The following is a 26,403-nucleotide window of genomic DNA, read 5'->3' as shown; positions in this document are numbered from 1 at the left end:
AACCAGGAATTCATATCCATTAGTTTTAATGAAGGTGGTGATGTTCTGCTCACCTGTCTGCAGTTACCATAGTGATGAGGTTTTCAGATGGATTCATGTCTGTAGGAGATGAGCCTCGTTAACTTTCATGGGGTTCATTCATAAAAATAATACATCTCAGTAAATGTTTAATGAATCAGAAGTTATCTGTGAGCTCAGGTTCATGTTTACTAATAAACTCCATGTTAGAAATCCACAGATCTGTGTCCTCCTGTCTCATTGTTCTTCATCTGACAGAGAACAGATCCAAAGGCAGAAAGAAGAGCTCTGAATGTCGTTCAGGAAGCCTGGAGAACTGTTCCTGAGGCTGTACTGACAGGAAGCTGCCTCAGAGAGTTCAGGCTGAGCTGAAGAATAAAGGAGGACATACTCAAAACAAATCCACCACTCTGCAGACTCACATTTATGACCTCAGTGTTGTGAGTCTTCTGCATATCCCTATGAGCTAACCAGCTTCACTTCAGCATTCCTGAGTTTATCACCGCTGACCTCACAGACAGGGAGGAGTCCACCGTGCTACAAAATCAAAACAGCCTAAAAGCATCGTTTTCAGCAACTGGCGCCGGGACATCTCAGCAGCGTGAGCAGGCGACCGTGTATGCCATTTGGCTGTACGGCCGGTGTGGGTTCGAGTCCTGGCCTGTTGCCATTTGCCGCATGTCTTCCCCCGTTCCTCCTCCCTGCTTTCCTGTTTATCTCCACTGGGAAACTATCAAATAAAGCCGAAAAGGCCAAAAGACCCAAAAACAAACCCAGTCTTCAGTAACACTAATGTTTCTGTCTGTTCACGCATGCTGACCGTTGTAGCTTTCTCTGTTTCAAAAAAAGATCCATGCACTGATTTCCTTCTTAGCAATAATCTGATCGATAATTTCTAACTCTGTAAGAGACGTCTGAGTTGACCGCTGTTTTATGTAGGAGCGCTGCCGACATCATCCATCGATCTGCTCAGCCATGTTTGACGGGGTGAGCTCCGTATCACTCCACGTACTATGGACTTTTATTTAGGTCAAAAGTCACGCACGAACAAAAACAATCTGCTCAAATAAATTAATTTCCTGGATGCAGGAATGAATTCACATTCGCTCAATCAATTTCCACACATACAGTACTCAGCAGCCACGTGCACAAAGAAGCCAAAGCCAGTACTGCGCGCACTGCAGCAGTTTCACGCGCCTCTCTGCATGCACAACAAAATTCTGCGGCAGCAAAGAAACTGACTTTTGACCATTCAGGGCGGGGCCCAAAGGATTCACAAACCCTCACGGGATTGGTCACTTTTAAATCGATCACGCCCACACGGTGAGGGCCTTAATCTGTGAATGTTATCGAGGCCTGTGGTCAAAACAAAATATACTGACATCATTACATCTTCTTTTCTAGCGGTGATATTGCTAGCAGTGGACGCTCATTATCTCACGGCAGTATTCCAACTCTGTCTTCCTGTAACAACTGCTGTCAATCAAGGTTAAGGCCCTCACCCTGTGGGCGTGACCAATCATGTGAGGGCGTGTGAATCCTTTGGACTCCGCCCTGAATGGTAATACGGCAATGCTTTAGACCTTTCTAAAGCATTTGATACTGTTGACCATGTTCTCTTAGAACAGACACTTGTAGAAGTGGATTTGTCAGAGCAGACGCTAAATTGGTTTGAAAACTATCTCACAAACAGGACTTTAACTTCAGTCACTTTAACCAACGGAGTACCACAAGGGTCAGTCCTAGGTCCACTCCTATTTATTCTCTATATTAACAACATTACACAGAATGCAGAGAATGCAAATTTTCACCTTTATGCTGATGACTGTGTCATATACAGCTCTGCACCTACTCAAGCACAAACACTGTCCCAATTACAGCTGGTTTTTGACACTGTACCACAAAATCTTTATAATTTAAAACTTGTTTTAAATGTGGACAAAACAAAAGTCATGTTGTTTTCTAACACCAAGTGTAAATCTGTGAGCCTGCCCCAGATATCTACATCTCAGATATCCAAATCGAATGTGTATCAGAGTACAGATATCTTGGGATCTTAATAGATACATCTCTTTTATTCACTCCTCATATTCAACAGTTAATCAAAAACTAAAGTTGAAGCTGAGTTTTTATTTTAGAATAAAATCATGTTTTTCAGTTGAGGCAAGAAAAAAATTGGTCGCTGCAACATTTCTTCCTGTGCTTGACTCTGGGATGTTCTGTACATGCACGCTTCCTCAGAGTCTCCATGCTCTTGATACTGTGTATCACGGAGCATTAAGATTTATCTTAACCTCTAAGGCTCTTACTCATCATTGTTTGCTGTATGATGGTGTCTGATGGCCCTCCCTTCAGGTTCGCAGTTCTTCTTATATATAAGTGTGTACTAGGTTTGCTTCCCTCCTACCTTCAGACCCACCTGCAACAGCAGAGTTCAGGTCCTCACACTCTGAGGTCTCAGGATTGTTTGCTGTTGTCGGTTCCTGAGGTCAGGACAGAGACAGGCAAAGAAGCGTTCCAATTCTACATGGAACGAAATTCTACATACCTCAAACTTAAGGACCTGGTCTCAATACGTGAGTTTAAGGCACTTCTAAATAACGACTGCAATGGGCTGTAGATGTTTTGTTTAATTTTTAATGACATTTTTAGACTTTTTAAATTTATTTATCCTTTTGACCTTTATGGCTGTTTTTTGTGTATATCTGTCATACCCAGGACGCACTTGAAAAAGAGATTATAACCTCAATGTGTTTTTCTTCCAAGTTAAATAAAGCTAAAATAAAAAATAAAGTAAAAAAACAAACAGAGCTATGCTGAAAGGACAGACTGTGTTACCATGGTGACTGAGCATGCTCAGATCGATCATCAGAGGCTGATGTGATTGTCTGTAGATGGGGTAAATGCTGACTCCATCCTCCCAAAGCAGCAACCAGGCTTCTGGATGATTGGAGGCCCTGCCCACTTCTACAATACACACTTTACTGACTGCAAAGGCTCCGCCCACCTCAGCATAAGACACGCCCCCTGGAAGAACCACCTGGAAAGAAAATTTTAAGTTATTCTAACAAAGTCACAGGATCCTGGTGAAGTGGACGAGCTGTGGATTTACAAAGAAATATCTTAACCACACACCAGACCTGATCCCAAAACCCAGACCTGACCCCTGAAACCAGACCTGATCCTTGAAACCAGACCTGACCTCTGAAACCACACCTGACCCCTGAAACCAGACCTGACCCCTGAAACCAGACCTGATCCTTGAAACCGGACCTGACCCCTGAAACCGGACCTGACCCCTGAACGAGATCTGATCCTTAAAACCAGACCTGATCCCAAAACCCAGACCTGACCCCTGAAACCAGACCTGACCCCTGAAACCAGACCTGATCCCAAAACCCAGACCTGATCCCAAAACCCAGACCTGACCCCTGAAACCAGACCTGACCCCTAAAACCAGACCTGATCCAAAAAACCAGACCTGACCCCTGAAACCAGACCTGACCCCTGAAACCAGACCTGATCCCAAAACCCAGACCTGACCCCTGAAACCAGACCTGATCCTTGAAACCAGACCCGACCCCTGAAACCAGACCTGATCCTTGAAACCAGACCCGACCCCTGAAACCAGACCTGATCCTTGAAACCAGACCTGACCCCTGAAACCAGACCCGATCCCTGAAACCAGCCCTGATCCCAAAACCCAGACCCGACCCCTGAAACCAGACCTGATCCTTGAAACCAGACCCGACCCCTGAAACTAGACCTGACCCCTGAAACCAGACCCGACCCCTGAAACCAGACCTGATCCTTGAAACCAGACCCGACCCCTGAAACCAGACCCGATCCCTGAAACCAGACCTGATCCCTGAAACCAGCCCTGATCCCAAAACCCAGACCTGACCCCTGAAACCAGACCTGATCCTTGAAACCAGACCTGACCCCTGAAACCAGACCTGATCCTTGAAACCAGACCCGACCCCTGAAACCAGACCCGATCCTTGAAACCGGACCTGACCCCTGAAACCAGACCCGACCCCTGAAACCAGACCTGATCCTTGAAACCAGACCCGATCCCTGAAACCAGACCCGATCCCTGAAACCAGCCCTGATCCCAAAACCCAGACCTGACCCCTGAAACCAGACCTGATCCTTGAAACCAGACCCGACCCCTGAAACCAGACCTGATCCTTGAAACCAGACCCGACCCCTGAAACCAGCCCTGATCCTTGAAACCAGACCCGACCCCTGAAACCAGACCTGATCCTTGAAACCAGACCCGACCCCTGAAACCAGATCTGATCCTTAAAGCCAGACATGAGTTACCTTCAGAATATGGACCAGGTGATTCAGCAGCCCCTCCCTATCATCAGCAGCACAGATCAGCTGATCTCTGAGCGTCACAATCTCGAACTGATGAGCCGGTCTGAAACACAGCAGCAGGCAAAGGAGTTAAAACTTCATCAACAGCACTTTATAAAAAAAAAAATGAATTAATTTCGATTTTGATGCTGCTAACAAACACTGACTGTTGGTTAATCATTGGTTTGTCGAACAGTCTTGTTGACGGTCACAGTAATAAAGGTGCAGCTGATGTTTATGACACCTGTTTTAAGGAACCTACAGGTAGGCAGGTGGGTTACTCACACTGTGATCATGTCATAAATCAGAATTTTTTTTCCTTTTGCATTTTTGGCCACAGCAGCTTTTAAGAGACCTGCTGGGGGCAGTGGAAAGAGACAGGAAATGGGGGAAAGATACAGGGGAAGACACGCAGGCAAATTGGCGACGGGCCGGGACTCAAACCCGCGCCGCCCGCACCGCAACGCAGCATATGTATGTGGTTGCTGGCTTAGGTGCTAAGCCACCCAGGCACCCCCAGAATCTTTTTTTCAGTATAACATTATTAATGATTTGATCTTTATGTTTGATTAGGTTTAGAATTATTATTGATGGTTCTTATAACAGTACTGTGACCTGTCCAGGTGTACACCATCTTTCAGCCAATGACAGCTGGGATAGGCAGGCTACAGCCCGCCCACCCCACGCCCTCCCTTTGGCTCTTCTAAATTGTTCCCTCACTCAAAAATTTGATGATTAAACACAATTTCAGCTGAAACCTGCACAAACACATCAGAATAAACATGCGCTTCAAAGGTGTAATCCAAATACAGTCTACTTTGGCCTAATTTGGTCTCATTCAGACTACTTTGGTCTATTTTGATCTAATTCAGTCTAAATCGGTCTAATCCAGTTTAATTCAGGCTCTGGCAGGTTTAAACCCTGAGCTGAGTAACTTTAAATGTAGGAGAGAAGGTCCTGGAAGGAAATTCTATTCAATTCAATTCAATTTTATTTATATAGCGCCAAATCACAACAAACTGTCGCCTCAAGGCGCTTTGTATTGTGGGTAAAGACCCTACAATAATACAGAGAAAACCCAACAGTCAAAACGACCCCCTATGAGCAAGCACTTGGTGACAGTGGAAAGGAAAAACTCCCTTTTAACAGGAAGAAACCTCCAGCAGAACCAGGCTCAGGGAGGGGGGGTCATCTGCTGAGGGGGGCTGAGGGGAGAGAAAAGACATGCTGTGGAAGAGAGCCAGAGATTAATATCAATTAATGATTAAATGCAGAGTGGAGTATAAACAAAGTAAATAAGGTGAATGAGAAGAAACAGTGCATTATGTGAACCCCCCAGCAGACTAGGCCTATAGCAGCATAACTAAGGGAGGGTTCAGGGTCACCTGATCCAGCCCTAACTATAAGCTTTATCATAAAGGAAAGTTTTAAGCCTAATCTTAAAAATAGAGAGGGTGTCTGTCTCCCGAATCCAAGCTGGAAGCTGGTTCCACAGAAGAGGGGCCTGAAAGCTGAAGGCTCTGCCTCCCATTCTACTCTTAAGTATCCTAGGAACCACAAGTAAGCCAGCAGTCTGAGAGCGAAGTGCTCTATTGGGGTGATATGGTACTATGAGGTCTTTGAGATAAGATGGTGCCTGATTATTCAAGACCTTGTATGTGAGGAGAAGAATTTTAAATTCTATTCTAGATTTAACAGGGAGCCAATGAAGAGAAGCCAATATGGGAGAAATCTGCTCTCTCTTTCTAGTCCCTGTCAGTACTCTAGCTGCAGCATTTTGGATCAGCTGAAGGCTTTTCAGGGAGCTTTTAGGACAGCCTGATAATAATGAATTACAATAATCCAGCCTAGAAGTAATAAATGCATGAATGAGCTTTTCAGCATCACTCTGAGAAAGGATGTTTCTAATTTTAGAAATATTGCGCAAATGCAAAAAAGCGGTCCTACATATTTGTTTAATATGTGCATTGAAGGACATATCCTGGTCAAAAATGACTCCAAGATTTCTCACAGTGTTACCGGAGGCCAAAGTAATGCCATCCAGAGTAAGTATCTGGTTTGACACCATGTTTCTAAGATTTGTGGGGCCGAGAACAAGAATTTCAGTTTGATCTGAATTTAGAAGCAGGAAATTAGAGGTCATCCAGGCCTTAATATCTTTAAGACATTCCTGCAGTTTAACTAATTGATGTGTGTCATCTGGCTTCATTGATAGGTAAAGCTGAGTATCATCTGCATAACAATGAAAATTGATGCAGTGCTTTCTAATAATACTGCCTAAGGGAAGCATGTATAATGTAAATAGAATTGGTCCTAGCACAGAACCCTGTGGAACTCCATAATTAACCTTAGTGTGTGAAGGAGACTCCCCATTTACATGAACAAATTGGAGTCTATGAGATAAATATGATTCAAACCACTGCAGTGCAGTACCTTTAATACCTATAGTATGCTCTAATCTCTGTAATAAAATGTTACGGTCAACAGTATCAAAGCTGCACTGAGGTCCAACAGGACAAGTACAGAGATGAGTCCACTGTCAGAGGCTGTAAGAAGATCATTTGTAACCTTCACTAATGCTGTTTCTGTACTGTGATGAATTCTGAAACCTGACTGAAACTCTTCAAATAAACCGTTCCTCTGCAGATGATCAGTTAGCTGTTTTACAACTACTCTTTCAAAAATCTTTGAGAGAAAAGGAAGGTTGGAGATTGGCCTATAATTAGCTAAGACAGCTGGGTCAAGTGATGGCTTTTTAAGCAGAGGTTTAATTACAGCCACCTTGAAGGTCTGTGGTACATAGCCAACTAATAAAGACTGATTGATCATTTTTAAGATTGAAGCATCAATAATTGGAAAGACTTCTTTGAACAGTCTAGTAGGAATGGGATCTAACAAACATGTTGCTGGTTTGGAGGAAGTAACTATTGAAGTTAACTCTGAAAGATCAACTGGAGCAAAAGAGTCTAAACAAATACCAGCAGTGCTGAAAGCAGCCGAACATGAAGAATAATCTTTGAGATGGTTATGAATAATTTTTTCTCGAATGTCTAAAATTTTATTTGTAAAGAAATCCATGAAGTCACTACTAGTTAAAGTGAAAGGAATACTCGGCTCTACAGAGCTCTGACTCTTTGTCAGCCTGGCTACAGTGCTGAAAACAAACCTGGGGTTGTTCTTATTTTCTTCAATTAATGATGAATAGTAAGATGTCCTAGCTTTACGGAGGGCTTTTTTATAGAGCAACAAACTCTTTTTCCAGGCTAAATGAGCATCTTCTAATTTAGTGAGACGCCATTCCCTCTCCAGCTTTTGGGTTATCTGCTTTAAGCTGTGCGTTTGTGAATTATACCAAGGAGTCAGGCACTTCTGATTTGAAGCTTTCCTTTTCAGAGGAGCCACAGTATCCAAAGTTATACGCAGTGAGGATGTAAAACTATTGACGAGATAATTGACCTCACTGGGAGCAGAGTTTAGGTAGCTGCTCTGCACTGTGTTGGCACATGGCACTGAAGAGCATAACAATGAAGGAATTAGATCCTTAAACTTAGTTACAGCACTTTCAGAAAGACTTCTACTGTAATAAAACTTATTCCCCACTGCTGTGTAATCCATTAAAGTAAATGTAAATGTTACTAAGAAATGATCAGACAGGAGGGGGCTTTCAGGGAATACTGTTAGGTCTTCAGTTTCTATGCCATATGTTAGGACAAGATCCAGAGTATGATTAAAGTGGTGGGTGGGCTCCTTTACATTTTGAGAGAAGCCAATTGAATCTAACAATAGATTAAATGCAGTGTTGAGGCTGTCATTCTCAGCATCTACATGGATGTTAAAATCACCCACTATAATTATTTTATCTGAACTGAGCACTAAATCAGATAAAAAGTCTGAGAAATCAGACAGAAACTCTGAGTAGGGACCAGGTGGACGATAGATAATAACAAATAAAACAGGTTTTTGATTTTCCCAATTAGGATGGACAAGACTAAGAGTCAGGCTTTCAAAAGAATAAAAACTTTGTCTGGGTCTGTGATTAATTAATAAGCTGGAATTGAAGATTGCAGCTAATCCTCCTCCTCGACCTGTGCTTCGAGCATTCTGACAGTTACTGTGACTCGGGGGTGTTGATTCATTTAAACTAACATATTCATCCTGCTGTAACCAGGTTTCTGTAAGGCAGAATAAATCAATACGTTGATCAATTATTAAATCATTTACTAATAGGGACTTGGAAGAGAGAGACCTAATGTTTAACAATCCACATTTAATTGTTTTATTTTTTGGTGCAGTTGATGAAGCTGTATTATTTATTGTTTTTGAATTTTTATGCTTAAATAGCTTTTTGCTGATTTTAGCTTTGGTTTTTGGTGGTCTGGGAGCAGGCACCGACTCTATGGGGATGGGGTTTTGGGGGGATGGCAGGAGGAGAGAAGCTGCAGAGAGGCGTGTAAGACTGCAACTCTGCTTCCTGGTCTCAACCCTGGGTAGTCAGTTTTTAGGAGGGTTAATAAATTTGGCCAGATTTCTAGAAATGAGAGCTGCTCCATCCAAAGTGGGATGGATGCCGTCTCTCCTAACAAGACCAGGTTTTCCCCAGAAACTTTGCCAATTATCTATGAAGCCCACGTCGTTTTTTGGACACCACTCAGACAGCCAGCGATTCAAGGAGAACATGCGGCTAAACATGTCGCTCCTGGTCTGATTGGGGAGGGGCCCAGAGAAAACTACAGAGTCCGACATTGTTTTTGCAAAGTTACACACCGAGTCAATATTAATTTTAGTGACCTCCAATTGGCGTAACCGGGTGTCATTACTGCTGACGTGAATAACGATCTTACCAAATCTACGATTAGCTACAAGATGGCGGCGCGCACAGACGCAGCGGCTCACGGCTCTTCCTTTCGGTGCTCCTTTTTGTACTTTTTGTATTTCATATTTGTTAGTTTTGGTGCATTTGTCTTTGCAAACAACTGCTACACACGCCAGGATCTTGTGGACATTGGCTACCGGCACAAGATATCAGTATCGAGTGATTTTCACTACACTCATAACATCCCAGACGAAATAGCGAGACTGCCGGGGGCTCCGTGGATTGTTATCGGGTCTGGAAGGCGCCGCCGACGGCGGAAGGAGAGGAAGCAGAAGCAGGGCTGCAGGTCCGGCTTTATGCTGAAGCTGAAATGCCAACCACACAGGCCTCTGCCGAGCCTGTATCTCTCCAACGCCAGGTCCATGGTAAATAAAACGGACAACCTAGAGTTAGAGCTGGCTGTAAATCGCTATGTTCATGACTGTTGTGTAATGATTATCACCGAGACCTGGCTAAACCCCCACATTCCCGATGCTAGCGTGCAGCTAGCAGGCCGCACTCTGCTACGCGGAGATCGGACCAAGGACTCCGGTAAGAGCAGGGGAGGGGGTCTCTGTATTTACGTGCATGAGGACTGGTGTAACAACGGAACAATCATAGACAAACATTGTTCCCCAGACCTCGAGTACATGTCTGTAAGATGTCGGCCCTTTTTTCTACCCAGAGAGCTAACAATAGTGATCGTCACAGCTGTGTATATAGCTCCCGATGCTAACGTTAGCATGGCGCTCTCTCTCCTGCTGAACGCCATTAACGAACAGCAGCGGGTCCACCCCGACGGTGTTCTTATTATCGCGGGAGACTTTAACAAGGCCAACTTAAAGACTGTACTCCCGAAATTCCACCAACATGTCAAATGTTCCACAAGAGGGGAGAACACTCTTGACCATGTTTACTCCAACATTAAGCACGCTTACAGAGCCAAACCCCTCCCCCACCTCGGCCAGTCCGACCATCTTTCCCTGCTGCTCACCCCAGCATATACCCCCCTCAGACGGAGAGCCAGGCCTACTGTAAAAACCATTACAACCTGGCCTGAAAACGCACTCTCTGACCTACAGGACTGCTTTGCATACACAGACTGGGACTTATTCGAACACGAGGACCTAGAAACATTCACAGGGACGGTACTGGACTACATTAAGTTCTGTATCGGAAATGTGACTGTCAGCAAAAACATCCGGGTTTTCCCTAACCAGAAACCCTGGATGAACAGCCAGGTCCGTTCACTCCTCAAAACCCGTGATGCTGCCTTCAGGTCAGGCGACAGAGCTCTGTACAGTGCTGCTCGAGCTGACCTGAAAAGAGGAATTAAAAAAGCCAAAAGAAGAAGATGAAGAAGAAGAAACAGCCTTTATTGTCCCACAGAGGGGAAATTTGGGTGTAACAGCAGCCGCAGTTATTATAAATATAAATAAAGATATAATAATTCACACTATTAAGAAAAGAATATATATAAAATCAACAAACAATATTAACCTTAATACTACTAATAATAATAATAACACTATATACAATGTACATGATGTGCCTGTGTGTTGAACCTTAACAGGCCGGACTATTTACAGTATATTATATATTATCCTACATTGTGTAGGCTATTGTGGTTTTTGTTGGGAGCAGTGATGATTATAAAGTCTTACAGCTGCTGGGAGGAAGGATCTGCGGTAACGCTCCTTTGTGCATTTAGGATGCAGCAGTCTGTCACTGAAGGAGCTCTCCAGCTCAGCAACAGTTTCATGCATGGGATGGGAGACCTTGTCCATCAGTGATGTTATTTTGGTCAGAGTCCTTCTGTCTCCCACCACTTGCACTGAGTCGAGAGGACATCCTAGGACAGAGCTGGCTTTCCTGATGAGCTTGTCTATCCTCTTCCTCTCAGCTGTAGACAAGCTGCTGCTCCAACATACTGCTGCATAGAAGATGGCTGATGCCACCACAGAGTCATAGAAGGTCTTCAGGAGTGTCCCCTGCACTCCAAAAGACCTCAGCCTTCTCAGCAGGTAGAGTCTGCTCTGACCCTTCCTGTAGAGCGCATCAGTGTTGTGAGTCCAGTCCAGTTTATTGTTTAGGTGAACACCCAGGTACTTATAAGAGTCCACTATCTCAATGTCCACTCCCTGGATGTTCACCGGTGTCCGTGTGGTGGGTCTGCGCCTGCGGAAATCCACCACCAGCTCCTTGGTTTTAGCGGCGTTGATCAGGAGGTGGTTCCGCTGGCACCAGTCCACAAAGTCCTGAGTCCACTGTCTGTACTCTGAGTCATCCTCACCTGTGATGAGGCCAACTATGGCAGAGTCGTCAGAGAACTTCTGCAGATGGCAGCGTGGGGAGTTGATGGAGAAGTCTGCAGTGTAGAGGGTGAAGAGGAACGGTGCCAGCACAGTTCCCTGTGGGGCCCCCGTACTGCAGACCAGCCTGTCAGAGACACAGCCCTGTGTCCTCACGTACTGTGGGCGGTCAGTGAGGTAGTCCAGTATCCACTCGGAGATGTGGTGGTCCACTCCTGACAGTTCCAGCTTGTCTCTCAGAAGTCCTGGCTGGATGGTGTTAAAAGCACTGGAGAAATCAAAGAACATGATCCTCACAGTGCTTCCAGGCTTCTCCAGGTGGGTCAGAGCTCGGTGCAGGAGGTAGATGATGGCGTCATCCACCCCGATGCCAGGCCGGTAGGCGAACTGCAGCGGGTCCAACGAAGACGACACCATGAGGCGTAGATGGTTGAGGACCAGCCTCTCGAGGGTCTTCATTAGATGCGATGTCAGGGCTACCGGCCTGTAGCTGCTAAGATCCTTTGGATGTTTGGTCTTTGGTACCGGTACCACACAGGAGGTCTTCCACAGTTGTGGTACTTTCCCCAGCTTCAAGCTCAGGTTGAACATGTATCCCATGATGCCACACAGCTGATCTGCGCAGCACCTCCGGAGCCTGGAGCTGATGCCGTCTGGACCAGCAGCCTTTCGCACCTTGATCTTACGTAGCTCCTTCCTCACATGATGAGTTGAGAGGGACAAGATGGAGGTGGGGGATGGGGGTTGTGAGATGGAGTCCTCAGAAGTGAAGGGGGTGGGTGATGGCTGAGAGCTGAGAGGTGTGAGGTCCCAAGAAGAAGAAAGGTTGGCAGTCATTAAAGATGGTGGGCCTGACAGCAGGGGGGACTGGGCTGGGGGAGGGGTGGGTGGCTGGTCAAACCTGTTAAAGAACTGGTTCAGGTTGTTAACCCACTCTAAGTCTCCCACAACCCTAGGGCTTGTAGTCCTGTAGTCCTAAAAACGGACTACAGGAGGAGAATAGAGTCCCATCTGTCCAGCAATAACACACGGGAGGTGTGGCAGGGCATTCAGAACATCACAAACTTCAGAGGCTGTGATGTGACTGCAGGAGACCTGAGTGTGTCACTAGCAGAGGAACTTAACTGTTTCTTTGCTCGCTTTGAGATGCCTCAGGACCACCCATCTGCTCCAGTCCTGCCCCCCCCACCAGGCTGCACCCCACTCACTGTCCAGGAGCATGAGGTACGGCGCGTGCTCCTGGCAGTGAACCCCAGGAAGGCTGCCGGACCAGACGGAGTACCTGGCAAGGTGATCAGAGCGTGTGCCCACCAGCTCACCCTGATTCTCACCAGGATTTTCAACCTCTCCCTGGCCCAAGCAGTCATCCCCCCCTGCCTAAAAACAGCCACAATCATCCCCGTGCCCAAAAGGTCATCTGTCACCAGCCTAAATGATTACCGCCCTGTGGCCCTCACACCGGTAATCATGAAGTGCTTTGAGAGGCTGGTTCTCCAGCACATCAAAGACCACCTGCCCCCCACTTTCGACACCCATCAGTTTGCATATCGTGCCAACAGATCCACAGAGGACGCCATCGCTGTAGCTCTCCACTCTGTGTTGAGCCACTTGGAGCAGCAGCAGAGCTACGCTCGCATGCTCTTTGTGGATTACAGCTCAGCGTTCAACACAATCATCCCGGACATTCTCACCACCAAACTGCACACCCTGGGCCTCCCCCCTCTCACATGTTCCTGGATCAAGGACTTCTTAACCAACCGGCCCCAGACTGTGAGACTTGGCCCCCATCTCTCCTCCACCCGCACACTGAGCACTGGCTCCCCACAGGGCTGTGTGCTGAGCCCCCTCCTGTACTGCCTCTACTACACCCACGACTGCAGTCCGGCCCACAATAACAACCTCATCGTCAAATTTGCTGACGACACCACAGTGGTCGGACTCATCTCAAAGGGAGATGAGGCAGCTTACAGAGAGGAGGTCCTGAAGTTGACAGCCTGGTGTTCAGAGAACAACCTGGTACTGAACACCATGAAAACCAAAGAGATCATCATCGACTTCAGGAAGCACAGGACTGACCCAGCTCCCCTCTACATCAACGGCGAGCGTGTGGAGAGGGTCCACACCTTCAGGTTTCTCGGTGTCCTCATCTCTGCTGATCTCTCTTGGTCAGATAACATCACAGCTGTTATCAAGAAGGCTCAGCAGCGACTTCACTTCCTGAGGGTCCTCAGGAAGAACAACTTGGACTCAAACCTGCTGCTGACCTTCTACCGCTCATCCATTGAGAGCCTGCTGACGTACTGTATCACAGTATGGTACGGCAGCTGCACTGAGGCAGACAGGGTCAGGCTTCAGAGGGTAGTCAAGACAGCACAAAGAATCGTTGGCTGCCCTCTCCCCTCCCTGATGGACATCTACACCTCCCGCTGCATCAGCAGAGCCAGGAACATCATCAAGGACAACTCACACCCTGGCTTTGACCTGTTTGACCTGCTGCCCTCTGGCAGGCGCTACAGGTGCATCAAAGCCAGAACAAACAGACTCAAGAACAGTTTCTTCGCCAGAGCAATCACCACCCTGAACTCACACACTCACCCACTGTAACTGTGCAACACCCACATCTCTGTGCAATATTATATCATTCATACTGAACAATATCTATCACTCCTATATTGTGTAATATCCAGTATTCATTCACTAGTGCAATATTCATTCACCAAGTGCAATATTCATCATCTTCATTATCATATGTATACACACATTTACTTTCTTACAATGTACAGATGCACCAATGTAGGTATGTATGTATATATTTTATACATTCTATTTTTTGTATATTTTACACATTGTTTATTTTTTGTATATCTCTTGATCACATTGATTATACTAGATTATAATATTTTTATAATATTTCTATTTTAATTTTAGAGAGTTTGATTTCTGTTACATGGCACTGAACAGGAGTGGCCCTCCAATCTCATTGTACATCCTGTATAATGACAATAAAGGCATTCTATTCTATTCTATTCTATTCTAGCCAGCAGTTTCAAGTTTCCATGAATGTCGCCTGCTCTGGCCCCTGGAAGACATTTGACTATGGTCGCCGGTGTCTCTAGCTTCACGTTTCACAAAACAGAGTCGCCAATAACCAGAGTTTGTTCCTCGGTGGGTGTGTCGCCGAGTGGAGAAAAACGGTTAGAGACGTGAACAGGTTGGTGGTGTACCCGGGGCTTCTGCTTAGGACTACGCTTCCTCCTCACCGTCACCCAGCCGGCCTGTTTTCCCTGCTGCTCGGGATCTGCTGGGGGGGAGCTAACGGCGGCTAAGCTACCATGGTCCGCACCCGCTACAGGGGCCTGGCTAGATGCAGGATTTTCCAGGGTGCGGAGCCGAGTCTCCAATTCAGAAAGCTTGGCCTCCAGAGCTACAAACAGACTACATTTATTACAAGTACCGTTACTGCTAAAGGAGGCCGAGGAGTAACTAAACATGTGACACCCAGAGCAGGAAAGTGCAGGAGAGACAGGAGAAGAAGCCATGCTGGTAGTGAGTCGGCTAAGCTACTAGCTGAGCTAAGCTAGCGAATTTCTAAAAACAAATAAAGTGAGTAATGTGAATACAGGTGATTCAGCAAAGAGTATGCTAATTAAAGTAGGTGAAGATTACACTAAAATATGTTATTATCCAGATAAATCGAGTTATACAGATATAACAGCTAACAGACAGCAAAACACTGTGCTCCGAAACAGGAACAGGAAGTGATACAAGGCTGTTAAGTCTTCAGTTTCTATGCCATATATCAGGACAAGATCCAGAGTATGATTAAAGTGGTGGGTGGGCTCCTTTACATTTTGAGAGAAGCCAATTGAATCTAACAATAGATTAAATGCAGTGTTGAGGCTGTCATTCTCAACATCTACATGGATGTTAAAATCACCCACTATAATTATTTTATCTGAACTGAGCACTAAATCAGATAAAAAGTCTGAGAAATCAGACAGAAACTTTGAGTAAGGACCAGGTGGACGATAGATAATAACAAATAAAACAGGTTTTTGATTTTCCCAATTAGGATGGACAAGACTAAGAGTCAGGCTTTCAAAAGAATGAAAACTTTGTCTGGGTCTGTGATTAATTAATAAGCTGGAATTGAAGATTGCTGCTACTCCTTCTCCTCGACCTGTGCTTCGAGCATTCTGACAGTTACTGTGACTCGGGGGTGTTGATTCATTTAAACTAACATATTCATCCTGCTGTAACCAGGTTTTCTGTAAGGCAGAATAAATCAATATGTTGATCAATTACTAAATCATTTACTAATAGGGACTTGGAAGAGAGACACCTAATGTTTAACAATCCACATTTAATTGTTTTATATTTTGGTGCAGTTGATGAAGCTGTATTATTTATTGTTTTTGAATTTTTATGCTTAAATAGCTTTTTGCTGATTTTAAATGTGTGGTTTGATCTTGAGTTGCTGCTGAGAGCTTCAGATGAAGGACGAACAGTTAGAATATTAGTTTGGCAGTTACCTTTTTAACTGTATGAAATGACTCGAGCTTTCTGCTTCACCTGTGGAGTCAGTTTGTAGGAAGTTGCAGTGAATAGCTGTGTCCAGCAGAGGGAGCTGCTGCTGCTTTTAAAACCTGTTTTTTTTTTCAGAGCTTGACACCCACGCGGGGAGACAGTGATGCTTCATCTGTAGTGACTCAGACCCTGCAGTACGCTGCTTATTTGAATGTTGTGGGGTTAGAGTTGTACATATCAGATCAGACACATTTGACTGCAGCTGTCAGGTCATGAGATCTCCAATCTCATTGTACATCCTGTATAATGACAAAGGCATTCTATTCTCTTCTATTCGAGATGCTACCAGTGTTGGGTCATCAGTCACAAAAAGGAAAGCATTAATGTAACTACTAATGTTAATGTTACTACCTGATTAAACAGGTAATAAATCAGAGAGACCTGCTGGGGTGACGGTGGTTGGAGAAACAGGGATGGGTGGAAATGTTGGATCCTGTGAGCTTGTTGATCTTCTTTTGTCACACTCTGCTGTTAGCTCTGTGCTAGCATCACAGGCTGTGTATAAAGAGGTTAGTGTGATGTTTTTGAGAGGCTTTGATGCTGGCAGTGATGGATATTTCTGGCCTGAGCTCTAGTGTGCGTTCCTGTGCTGCACGCTCAAAGATGGCGGCGTGTAGCTGTGCAGTGGCTTCTCGAGCTCTTGTTGTTAAGCCAGACACCAGCATTTTTCCAACCATTGTTTCAGGAGGAACAACGCAGTTTTCTTCCTGATCATGGAACGCTGGACCGTGGACCGGCTCTTCATCCTCTGGAGGATATCTGAGCGTGCGTGACAGTTTTTCCATCCAGTCTAAATGTGTTTTGTGGACTTGGAAAAGGCACTCAACCATGTACATCGGGGAATCCTGTAGGGGGTGCTGTGGGATTAAGGGATGACTGACTCATTGTTGTGAGCCATTCGATCCTTCTACAACAGCAGCGAAAGCTTGGTTCACATTGGCAGCTGTACGTCAGACCCATTCCCAGTGAGCCTTGGACTGGAGCTGCCCTTTCTCGGGATTCTGTTCATGCCTTATTGGACAGAATTTGTAGGTGCGGCCGAGTGCTGTAGTTTCCACTTTGGTGTCCTCAGATCACGTCTCTGCTCTTTGCAGATGGTGTGGTTCTTCTGGCCATGGTTCTCAGCTGGAAAAGTGGATTTCCCACTCCAAGTCAGGGAAGAGTTTGTGGCTCTTGTTCATAAAGCAGGAGAGTGACAGATGGATTGAGGCTGTGGCTGCAGTCGTACATCTGTCGTAGTAAAGAGAGAGCTGAGCGTAAAAGCGAAGCTACAGATTTACTGGTCGATCTACATTCCTACCCTCACCTGTGGTCACGAACTCTGAGTAATGACTGACAGAACGAGTTCATGGATGCAACCGGTGAAGGAGGGGCTCAGAGTAAAAAAGGAGCCAGCTGAGGAGGTGCAAACATCCGACTAGAATGCCTCCTCGGCGCCTCCTGGGTGAGCAGTTTTGGGAATGTCCTAATGGGACTGGGGCAGACTCAGGACACCCTGGAGAGATTATGTCTCTCAGCTGGGTTGGGAATGCCTCGGTGTTCCTCTGGATGAGCTGGAGGAGGTGGCTGAGGAGTGGGAGGTCTCTCCTTAGACCATTATATTACTGTATTACAAATGGGATTACAGTCCCTGTGGTTTAGCATATGTGGGCAAAACAACTAGACCATTAAAAATTAGAATATCAGAACACCGGTCCAGTATACGTAATCATGACGCTAAAAGCTCTCTTGCTGTTCATTATGTGTCTGCTCTCACCTACTGTGGGATCGAAGCTGTTAAACCCCATCGTCGCGGTGGCGACATCAATTCCTCTCTATTAAGAAGAGTGGCTTTTTGGACACATTAGCTCCTCATGGTCTTAATGAGGAATTTGACCTGAGACCTTTTCTATAAACTCTACTTATTTATTGGTTCCCCATTTTGCCATTCCTATATTTAGATTGTTTATTGCTGTAATTTTTTTTTTTGGCTGTGTTGTGTTGCACTGGTCTCTTTCCTGTGCATTTTTGATTGTATATATTTTAATCTTTTTGTATTTAAAACTTTTTCAGAATTGCAGGACATATGGGACTTTCTCATATTATCTGTATTTTCTGTATATACTTGTGTGTATATTTTATATATATGAATAGCTGGATTGGTATGTTTAATATTTCTATATTTTTGGTATTATATTTGTATAATTATATTTGTATATTTATATAATTTCTTTCACGATGATGGTTGATTTTGTACACGTTTGCTCTATGTCTTCCTCTTCTCTGATTGGAAGGCAGCCTCATCACATGACATAGTATTGTGTGTATATATACAATTAGTCCTGTTTTGTTTGGTTAAGTCTGAAGAAGGGCAATTTATGGCCTGAAACGTCACTGGTTTGCTGAGGTTTGTCTCCTGTTAAATAATCTTATTCAGGAGCTTTGCAGGTCTGCAGACCCTGTTCTCTGTGTCCTTGTTAGTTTTTGGCCCAGCACCCAGCCTTTAATTACCTTGGATGTGTGTCCTTCCTTTTCTCACTATGATGACAAAACAAACATCATCATGATTTTCATCCACCTTTCAGATGCAGCTTATAGGTGGTGTGCTTTGTTCAGTCAGGTGTTTTTCCTGTTAAAAACCTCTAAAACGCAGTATTACTGCAGTGTACTGTAGTACTGTAGGATCAGAGGTATGTTTACCCATCTTTGAGGAAGACAGACAGAACCTCTCGCAGGTCGAGCACGTCGCAGGCTGCTGATTCATTTTCCAAAGAGAAGAGAAAACGATCATCCTCCAGTTTCCCATGAAGCTCCTCCTCCTCTTCACCTGCACAGGTAATACAGGTGAGTGTTTGTTGATGTTTGGGTGGATCAAAGTGTTTCTGGCCTCTCATCATGCTGATATTCATGTGCAGTATTTTAATCTCTATGTGTCTACCTGGCTTCATTTGAACTCTATACCTGAGGGGGCGGAGTCAAGTCTTTTTCTGGCTGACTGGGGCTGGTGAGGCGGAACCTCTGAGCACAGAAAACACACAGACAGGTGAGCTTAGAGCAGCCTTTATTTTTACGTGTGTGTGTGTGTGTGTGTGTGTGTGTACGTGTGTTACCTGTGTACTCATTGACTCGGAGCAGCTCGGTCTGCAGAGCCTGATTGGCTCGTTCTGCCAGCAGGATGAGGGAGGGGGTCTGTGGGTCTGATGAAGACACCTGCACAGGTGAAAGCCTCAGATGAAGGACGCTGTTTATGTCATAAATCTTTGAGGAGCTAAACGAGCCTCATAAACAGAGAACAAAGAGTGAAAGTGACCTTTGCCCCGGAGCAGATCAGAGACATCGTTTCCTCGACATCATCAGTGCACACCACCTGATACAGCCTCTGAGACACACACACACACACACACCCACACAGACACAGACACACACAGACATCAGCTTAAGGTGTGGGTGCGACTGTTTGAGTTGGCTGAACAGATTCTGGGGTTGTATGAAATTCAGACCTGCTCCATCATGGAGGGAAATGAGGCCAGCGCGTGGGCCCGTCTGTAGCGCCCACTGCTGTATTTATCCTTGATGAACTTTGACCTCTCCTCATCTGTTGACTCCGGGAGGAGCTGCTCCACTGCCGGCACCGCTGGAGCCCACACCTGATTTGCCAGCTGGTTACCATATGTAACAAACAGCTGGCAGAAGATTGAAGGTAAAAGTCAAAGTGAGCTGCAGTTCCTCCGGTGTCCAGCAGAGGCAGCAGTGAGTCAGTCCCCATAGACCCCATGTTAAACTTTCAAGCAGAAATAAACATGTTTACAGTCTGATACAGAAACTGCTTTAGTCTCTGTGGCTAATTTCCCCTTCATAACAGCCGTACGGGGGAGGATGTTTCTGTAACTCACCTGTTTAGACTAGGGATGGCACGATACCCCTTTTTATGTCCGATACCGATATTTTACATTTGGATATCTGCCGATACCGATACAAATCCTATCTTTTTTTTTAAAAAAAAAATTGTTTTTGTGCCTGGATGCAAGTCAAAAATCTCTCACACAACAAAATAAAAATCTTTTAGTTGTCCCACGTACAAGACTAAGGACCAGGGAGGGGCAGAGCTTTTCAGGCAGTGGTGCCAAAGCTCTGGAACTGTTTACCACTCCAGCTCCATTTAACTGACTCTGTGGAGTCTTAAAAAAACAGAAAACTTTTCTATTTAACCAGACTTTCTGTTGACTTTAATTTTATTCTTTAAATATGGTAATGTTTATATGTTTTTAACATGGTGTTTTATATGTTTTGTTTTTTGTTTTTTTGATATTGTGTTTTAATTATTGTACAGCACTTTGTGACTTGTTGTCTGTATAAAGCGCTATATAAAAAAACTTTACTTACTTACAACAATCGCTCTATCACCTGAATCCTGTTGCTCCTATGTGAGAAGGTGATGCATTGGCTCATGGTATGTTGCAAATTTCATTAGGGCTGCAACTATTGATTATTTATTTTGATTATTTGATTATTGATTATGATTATTTTATAATCGACAGGGTTATTATAGTTAACGAAAACGAACGAAATAACGAAAACTGAAATTGAAAAAACATTGTTGTTAACTGAAATAAATAAAAACTAAAATTAAAAGGAAAAAACAATAACTAACTAAAACTGTATTGTGAGTTTAAAAAACTAACTAAAAATAACTAAAATTATAGATAAAAAATCCTTCATTTTCTTGTTTGTCATTTTATTTAAAAGCCTTATGAATTGATCATTTTTCCCCTCTCCAAGTTTAAGCTGGGAGCGCCGTCGGGCAGCTGTGTGCCCGCGTGTGCGTGCTCACCAAGCTGGTCCTCAAAGTAATGGCAGCGTTCTGCCGAGAAAGCGGCAGAGTCCCGTATGGAGTTTCTTTGAGTCCGATAATACAGATAGAAGCGTGTCTTGTTGTGAATGATGAAAAATGTATGGAACACGTCTCAGTGAGGAAAAAACAGCAACATCAAAGTCCACCTGAGAAGCGCACACAAGGCAACTACGGAAACCTCTGAACCGACGTAATCTGGTGTTCAGCTCTGGAGAAATGTGACTACTCGTCGCTGCCACGCAGCCGCAACGTTGTGATGAACCTGTTCCATCCTTGTACGTTTCCGGCCACTTTATCAGTGAGAGAATAACAATCAGGAAAAATCAATACAAGGACTCACAAATGTCAGCAAATTCATGGAGGGAGCTGCCAAAACTATCAGAATGGACACGAGAGAATGAAGAAAGTGAACAAACAGGAACAAATATGTTTGCAGCCAAAAAACTGAGCACAAAGAGCGAGGACCAAAAGAAGTCCCAGCCAGCACCTCATATAAAACACCAGCACACGACCGTCAGGTAATGAACACACACAATCCAGCTACACAAGCAGAAATGTGGACATGAGGTCGGCCACATATCGAGCATCTAACCAAGCTAGCTCCAAAACAGAAGCTGTTGTTCATCTGCTGCACTGACTCTGAACTTTATTGTAGAGTTTATTGAGTTTGGAGTTCATGGTTTTCTTTGTTTCTCCCTGTTGGTGTTCATGTGTGTCCTTAATATTGCACACATTTAGCAGCTGCTGTCTGTGAACAGCTGGTTGTTGAATATATTTCTTTACGGTACCTTTTGTTGAGTTTTTATTGCACAATAGTCACTCTTATGCCTTGAATCTTGCACCTGACAAAGTATGAAAAACTAAAACTAATACTGAAACTAAGCAATAAACCAAAAATAAAAACTAATAAAAACGAGCAAAACCACCCTGAAAACTAATTAAAACTAACTGAATTAAAGAAAAAAAAGTAAAAACTAACTAAAACTAAACGATAATGTAAAATCCAATTCTATCGATTATTCCATCGATTACCCGCGTAACTGGATAAGAAATACTTGTTTCGTATTAACAGTTCATCTGCATATTTTAACTTCCGTACTGCAGCTGTTTCCCAGTAAAGGTTTAATGGTGCTTACAGGGAGAAAACTTTCTTCCGCTCCATCTGAGCTCACAGGCTCCGCCTCTTTGCGCAGACAGACTGCACGTAAATCAGCTGACTGCTGCTGTTGCTTCATCAGTGTTTATGTTGAAAAACTGGGGGCTGTGTGAGCTAATCTTGTAATGCTTTGTATTCACAAGCATTCTCCTAAATACGTTTCTGCTGCAGGTCTATATTTAGTCACTAATCAGGGATTAAAGTATAAAAAATATTTTGACGGGGAAGGGGTCCTTCCGGTACCGAACGACTGCTAGTGCTAATAGCTGCGCTTGCTAGGAAACTGGGAGCTGAAGTAGAGAAAAAAATAACAGCTGAAATTCTCAGCACAAACATGCAGAGAGCGGTGGAGACGTGGAAAAACGTGTCAGCGATGATCCACTCAGTGTTAAAGGGAATTCGTCGCAGCGACGGAGAACTGAGGGGGTTATTTCCTGATTCCCACTCCATTCCGGTAGGTGGCGGTAATGCAGCTCTAAGCTGGTTTGGTCAACCACAAACCCACAAGAAGACGACGACTACGGCGAACTGTAATGCAGCTAATGTGGGTCGGATCGGATTGCATTTTTTATTTCTTTCCTATATCCGATCCAGTAATTTAGGTCAGGATCGGACCAATACTGAATATCGGATCAGTGCATCCCTAGTTTAAACTGGATTAAAGTTTGCATTATAAGGGGCGTGGCCTCTTTGACGGACAGGTAGATGGCAGTTACAGCTGCTAACTTTCTACTAGGCTTCACCTCAGCTACCTGGAGTCCCTGAACTGGACCTCTGGACCATGTTAGTGCTGTGCTGGTATAACATGGTGTTAGTTATCTATGAGTGGTTCAGTCCCCACCCCCTCACCTGGATGAGTGGTTCAGTCCAGATTTTGTTGTCCATCCTTAGACTGCGGACCTTCGACAGGTTACTGCCAAGAGCACGATGGTGACCTGAGAACACACACTGTTAGCATTCTGAATTCAAACCAGTGGGTTTGTTAGCATTGTTAGCATTCCTTCTCTGGTTCACAGGAGTTTTGGTTCACCTGGAAAATCACGTGCATTTCTTGGTTTTATGGTGTTTCATTTTATTGCAGTCAACAGTTTGCAGGTGTGTTATCAGCAGGCGTGTTTTATTGACAGGTGTGTTTCCTTCCGACTGCACCTTTTTTTTTTTTTTCATTTTTGTGCAGTAGAGAGGGAGATACAGGGAAAGACACGTGGGCAAATTGGCGACGGGACGGGACTCGAACTCACGCTGTCCACACCGCAACGTGGCATATGTATCTGGTAGCCGGCTTCACCACTAAGTCACCCAGGTGCCGAGACTGCACGTTTTATTACCAGTGTTGAACTGGGACGAGTCTCATTTCATTTAGTCAGCATCACATGAACTGTGACGTTCTGCAAAATCAAAGTAAATGCCTGTAAAGACTCGCCTTCTGATCTGTAACGTTCACCTGAGAGCTGTTTCTGCTGTTAGTGTTTACTCCTCCCCTGATATCACTGAGATCTTGGAACAGCGTTTTAATGGTTTCTGTTTGGGGGCTTAAATAGATGTACTGAAATATTGTCTGCACCTTGTTATATTTGATTCAGGCTGCTTTTCTGACTAACTCTGATCTTTTAAAATGAATGCAGAAGGTTTTCCTGAACCAGTCTGGGAAAAGCCGTCCCGTCTCTTGGACATGAATCAGTGCCCGCCGAACGCTCTTAGATTCAGATCTGTTCTGTCACATATTTTCCTTGATATTTTTATTTTTTGCCTTTCATTTTTTCATGCTCATGTTCTGATGTGACTGCTGGGTAATTCTGCTTTGGTACTTCATGTATTTGACCAAAGATTATCTGAATTCAGCTTTCAGTTTGAACTATTTGGACTGTCACAGTTCTGCTCTTAAACAACTGTCTGGACTAATCTTTCCACCTGTACCAGGTGGACCGCCATACCTGCACAGCGCTGACACATGACGAGCAGCAGGTTGACTGACGCCCACTCTGGATTGGCTGCGCTGCAGTCACCACACACCTTGTTGTATGGGTTTTCCCAGAGACGCAGCGCCACCTGACTGCAGGACAGCGCGCTCTGGATAGTCGATGACAGGCTGTCTAACCAGGTGGAGAGATCCTTCGACGAATCCACAGACATGCTGGAGGCAGGGGGTGGGGTTAGAAAGAGGAAAGGAGTACAAGATTTTACCACACAACAGTAGACAGGTAGGCAGCCTGACACACAGACGGGGCTTACTTGAAGGTCCTGTATGGAGTGATGAGGCTGAACGAGTGTTTCCCTGTAGATTTGACCGAGGCCACGTTCAGGGGGACGGAAAAGGAGGCGACACCCAGCTGGAAGCCCTCTTTGTTGGGGTAAATCCAAAGGTCATGACCCCAGACTGCAGCATAGGCACGGCCCCGCATGTCCTTAATGGTGATTTGTCCGTGGATTTCTGGGGGGGTGGGGCTTGGATGGCCTCGAGTCGCCAGAAGAGAAGTGACCCAACCATCCTGAACCTCTGAGGGACAAACAAAAAACACAAGTAGAAGAAAAACGTCCCTGCGGTGAGAGGCTGAAATCTCAGGTGTGTGTTTGAAATTCTGCCAAAATCTCTCCAGCTTACAAAAAAACACACACCAGGGATTTCACTGGAACAAGACCAGGTTTAACGGAGCCCGAGTCCCTGCAGCGACTGCATGCTGGCTCCAGTCTGCAGGATCTACCTGACCAGGGTTATAGCAGTTTTGGATTTTACATTAAAGCTTAGTTTGAGTTCGTTCTCAGAGCGGTTTTTCTCATTTTTATTAGTTTTTATTTTTGGTTTAATGCTTAGTTTTAGTTTTTCATACTTTGTCAGATGCAGAGTGACTATTGTGTAATGAAAACTCGACAAAAGATACTGTTCAAAGAAATATATTTAACAACCAACTGTTCACAGACAGCAGCTGCTAAATGTGTGTAATATTAAGGACACACATGAACATCAACAGGGAGAAACAAAGAAAAACATGAACTCCAAACTCAATAAATTCTACAATAAACTCCCAATAAAGTTCAGCATCAGTGCAGCAGATTAACAACAGCTACATTTGGTGTTTGACAAAAACAAACTTTTTGAAGGAGTCAAAGGTAAAATCCAGCTGCATCCTGATGTTGAAGCTGCTTCTGTTTTGGAGCTAGCTTGGTTAGCTGCTCTAATTAGCCTTCAGGGTCTTTGTGGCCTCTGTACAACCTACAGAAGTGGCCGACCTCATGTCCACATTCATGCTTGTGTAGCTGGATTGTGTGTGTTAATTATCTTACAGTCATGTGCTGGTGTTTTATATGCGGTGCTGGCTGGGACTTTTTTTGGTACTCGTTCTTTGTGCTCAGTGTTTTGGCTGCAAACATATTTGTCCCTGTTTTTTGACTTTCTTCATTCCCTCGCGTCCAATCCGACAGTTTTAGCAGCTCCCTCCAGGAATTTGCTGACATTTGTGAGTCCTTATATTGATGCTAACTGATTGCTGAACTGACTGCTAACTGAGAATAACTGATTGTTATTCTCTGACTGATAAAGTAGCCGGAAACGCACAAGGACTGAAGAGGTTAATCACAACGTTGCTGCTGCGTGGACCCAACAAGTGCAGAGGTGCACGTTAGGTTACCTCGTAGGTTCAGAGCGACTCTGCCACTTTCTCGTGCACACGCACGCACACAGCTGCCTGACGGCGCTCCCAGCTTAAACTCGGAGAGCAGAAATATGATTTCACAAGGCTTTTAAATAAAATGACAAACAGGAAAACGAAGGTCATTTTATCTATAATTTCAGTTTTAGTTAGTTATTGCTTTTTCCTTTTAATTATATTTTTTTTTATTTCAGTGAACAAAAATGTTTTCATTATTTCGTTTTTAATAACCCTGTACCTGACTGCTTTAACCCCTTAACTGGCAGCAAATAAAATCACCTGAAACAACTACATAACACCCTCTGGTTATTATTGGCTCTGAACAACCCATTTCATAGCCTATTAATCGGCTGCGTCTGGTCCGCGGGCTGAATGAAGTGCATTTATATGGCAGGCTAGACCCGCCCATTTTGACTGACACCTCATTCGGCCAATCATGTTAAGAAATGGGTTTCCCAGAGCCAATAATACTCAGAGGGCGTCACGTAGCTTTGTCAGGTGATTTGGTGCAGCCAGTTACATGATTGGCCGAATGACGTGTCAATAAAAATGGGAGGGTCTAGCCTGCCATATAAAAGGGACTACAAACGGCCCGTCACCGGGCCCTTGCCAGTTAAGGGGCTACAGAGCCTGATTTC

At 44.6% G+C, this 26,403-nt stretch overlaps 1 protein-coding gene across 1 annotated transcript in view; it reads right to left on the bottom strand.

Annotated features, from left to right (window-relative positions):
* The window catches only part of LOC115792164 (arf-GAP with Rho-GAP domain, ANK repeat and PH domain-containing protein 1), a 59,866-nt gene that overhangs the window by 2,828 nt on the left and 30,635 nt on the right, over nt 1–26,403 (bottom strand). The window contains exons 11-21 of the mRNA XM_030746591.1: nt 24,351–24,615; nt 24,053–24,252; nt 22,968–23,053; nt 19,611–19,793; nt 19,421–19,489; nt 19,221–19,320; nt 19,072–19,128; nt 18,811–18,937; nt 4,345–4,444; nt 2,857–3,058; nt 54–99 (exon numbers count right to left, since the gene is read on the bottom strand). Of these exons, the coding sequence (XP_030602451.1) occupies nt 54–99; nt 2,857–3,058; nt 4,345–4,444; nt 18,811–18,937; nt 19,072–19,128; nt 19,221–19,320; nt 19,421–19,489; nt 19,611–19,793; nt 22,968–23,053; nt 24,053–24,252; nt 24,351–24,615 (1,435 nt within the window). The remainder of the gene's footprint in view (nt 1–53; nt 100–2,856; nt 3,059–4,344; nt 4,445–18,810; nt 18,938–19,071; nt 19,129–19,220; nt 19,321–19,420; nt 19,490–19,610; nt 19,794–22,967; nt 23,054–24,052; nt 24,253–24,350; nt 24,616–26,403) is intronic.

The sequence above is a fragment of the Archocentrus centrarchus genome, chromosome 14 (assembly GCF_007364275.1).
Source record: "Archocentrus centrarchus isolate MPI-CPG fArcCen1 chromosome 14, fArcCen1, whole genome shotgun sequence".
Classification (NCBI taxonomy): Eukaryota; Metazoa; Chordata; class Actinopteri; order Cichliformes; family Cichlidae; genus Archocentrus; species Archocentrus centrarchus.
This window is presented reverse-complemented; position numbering and strand designations above follow the sequence as displayed.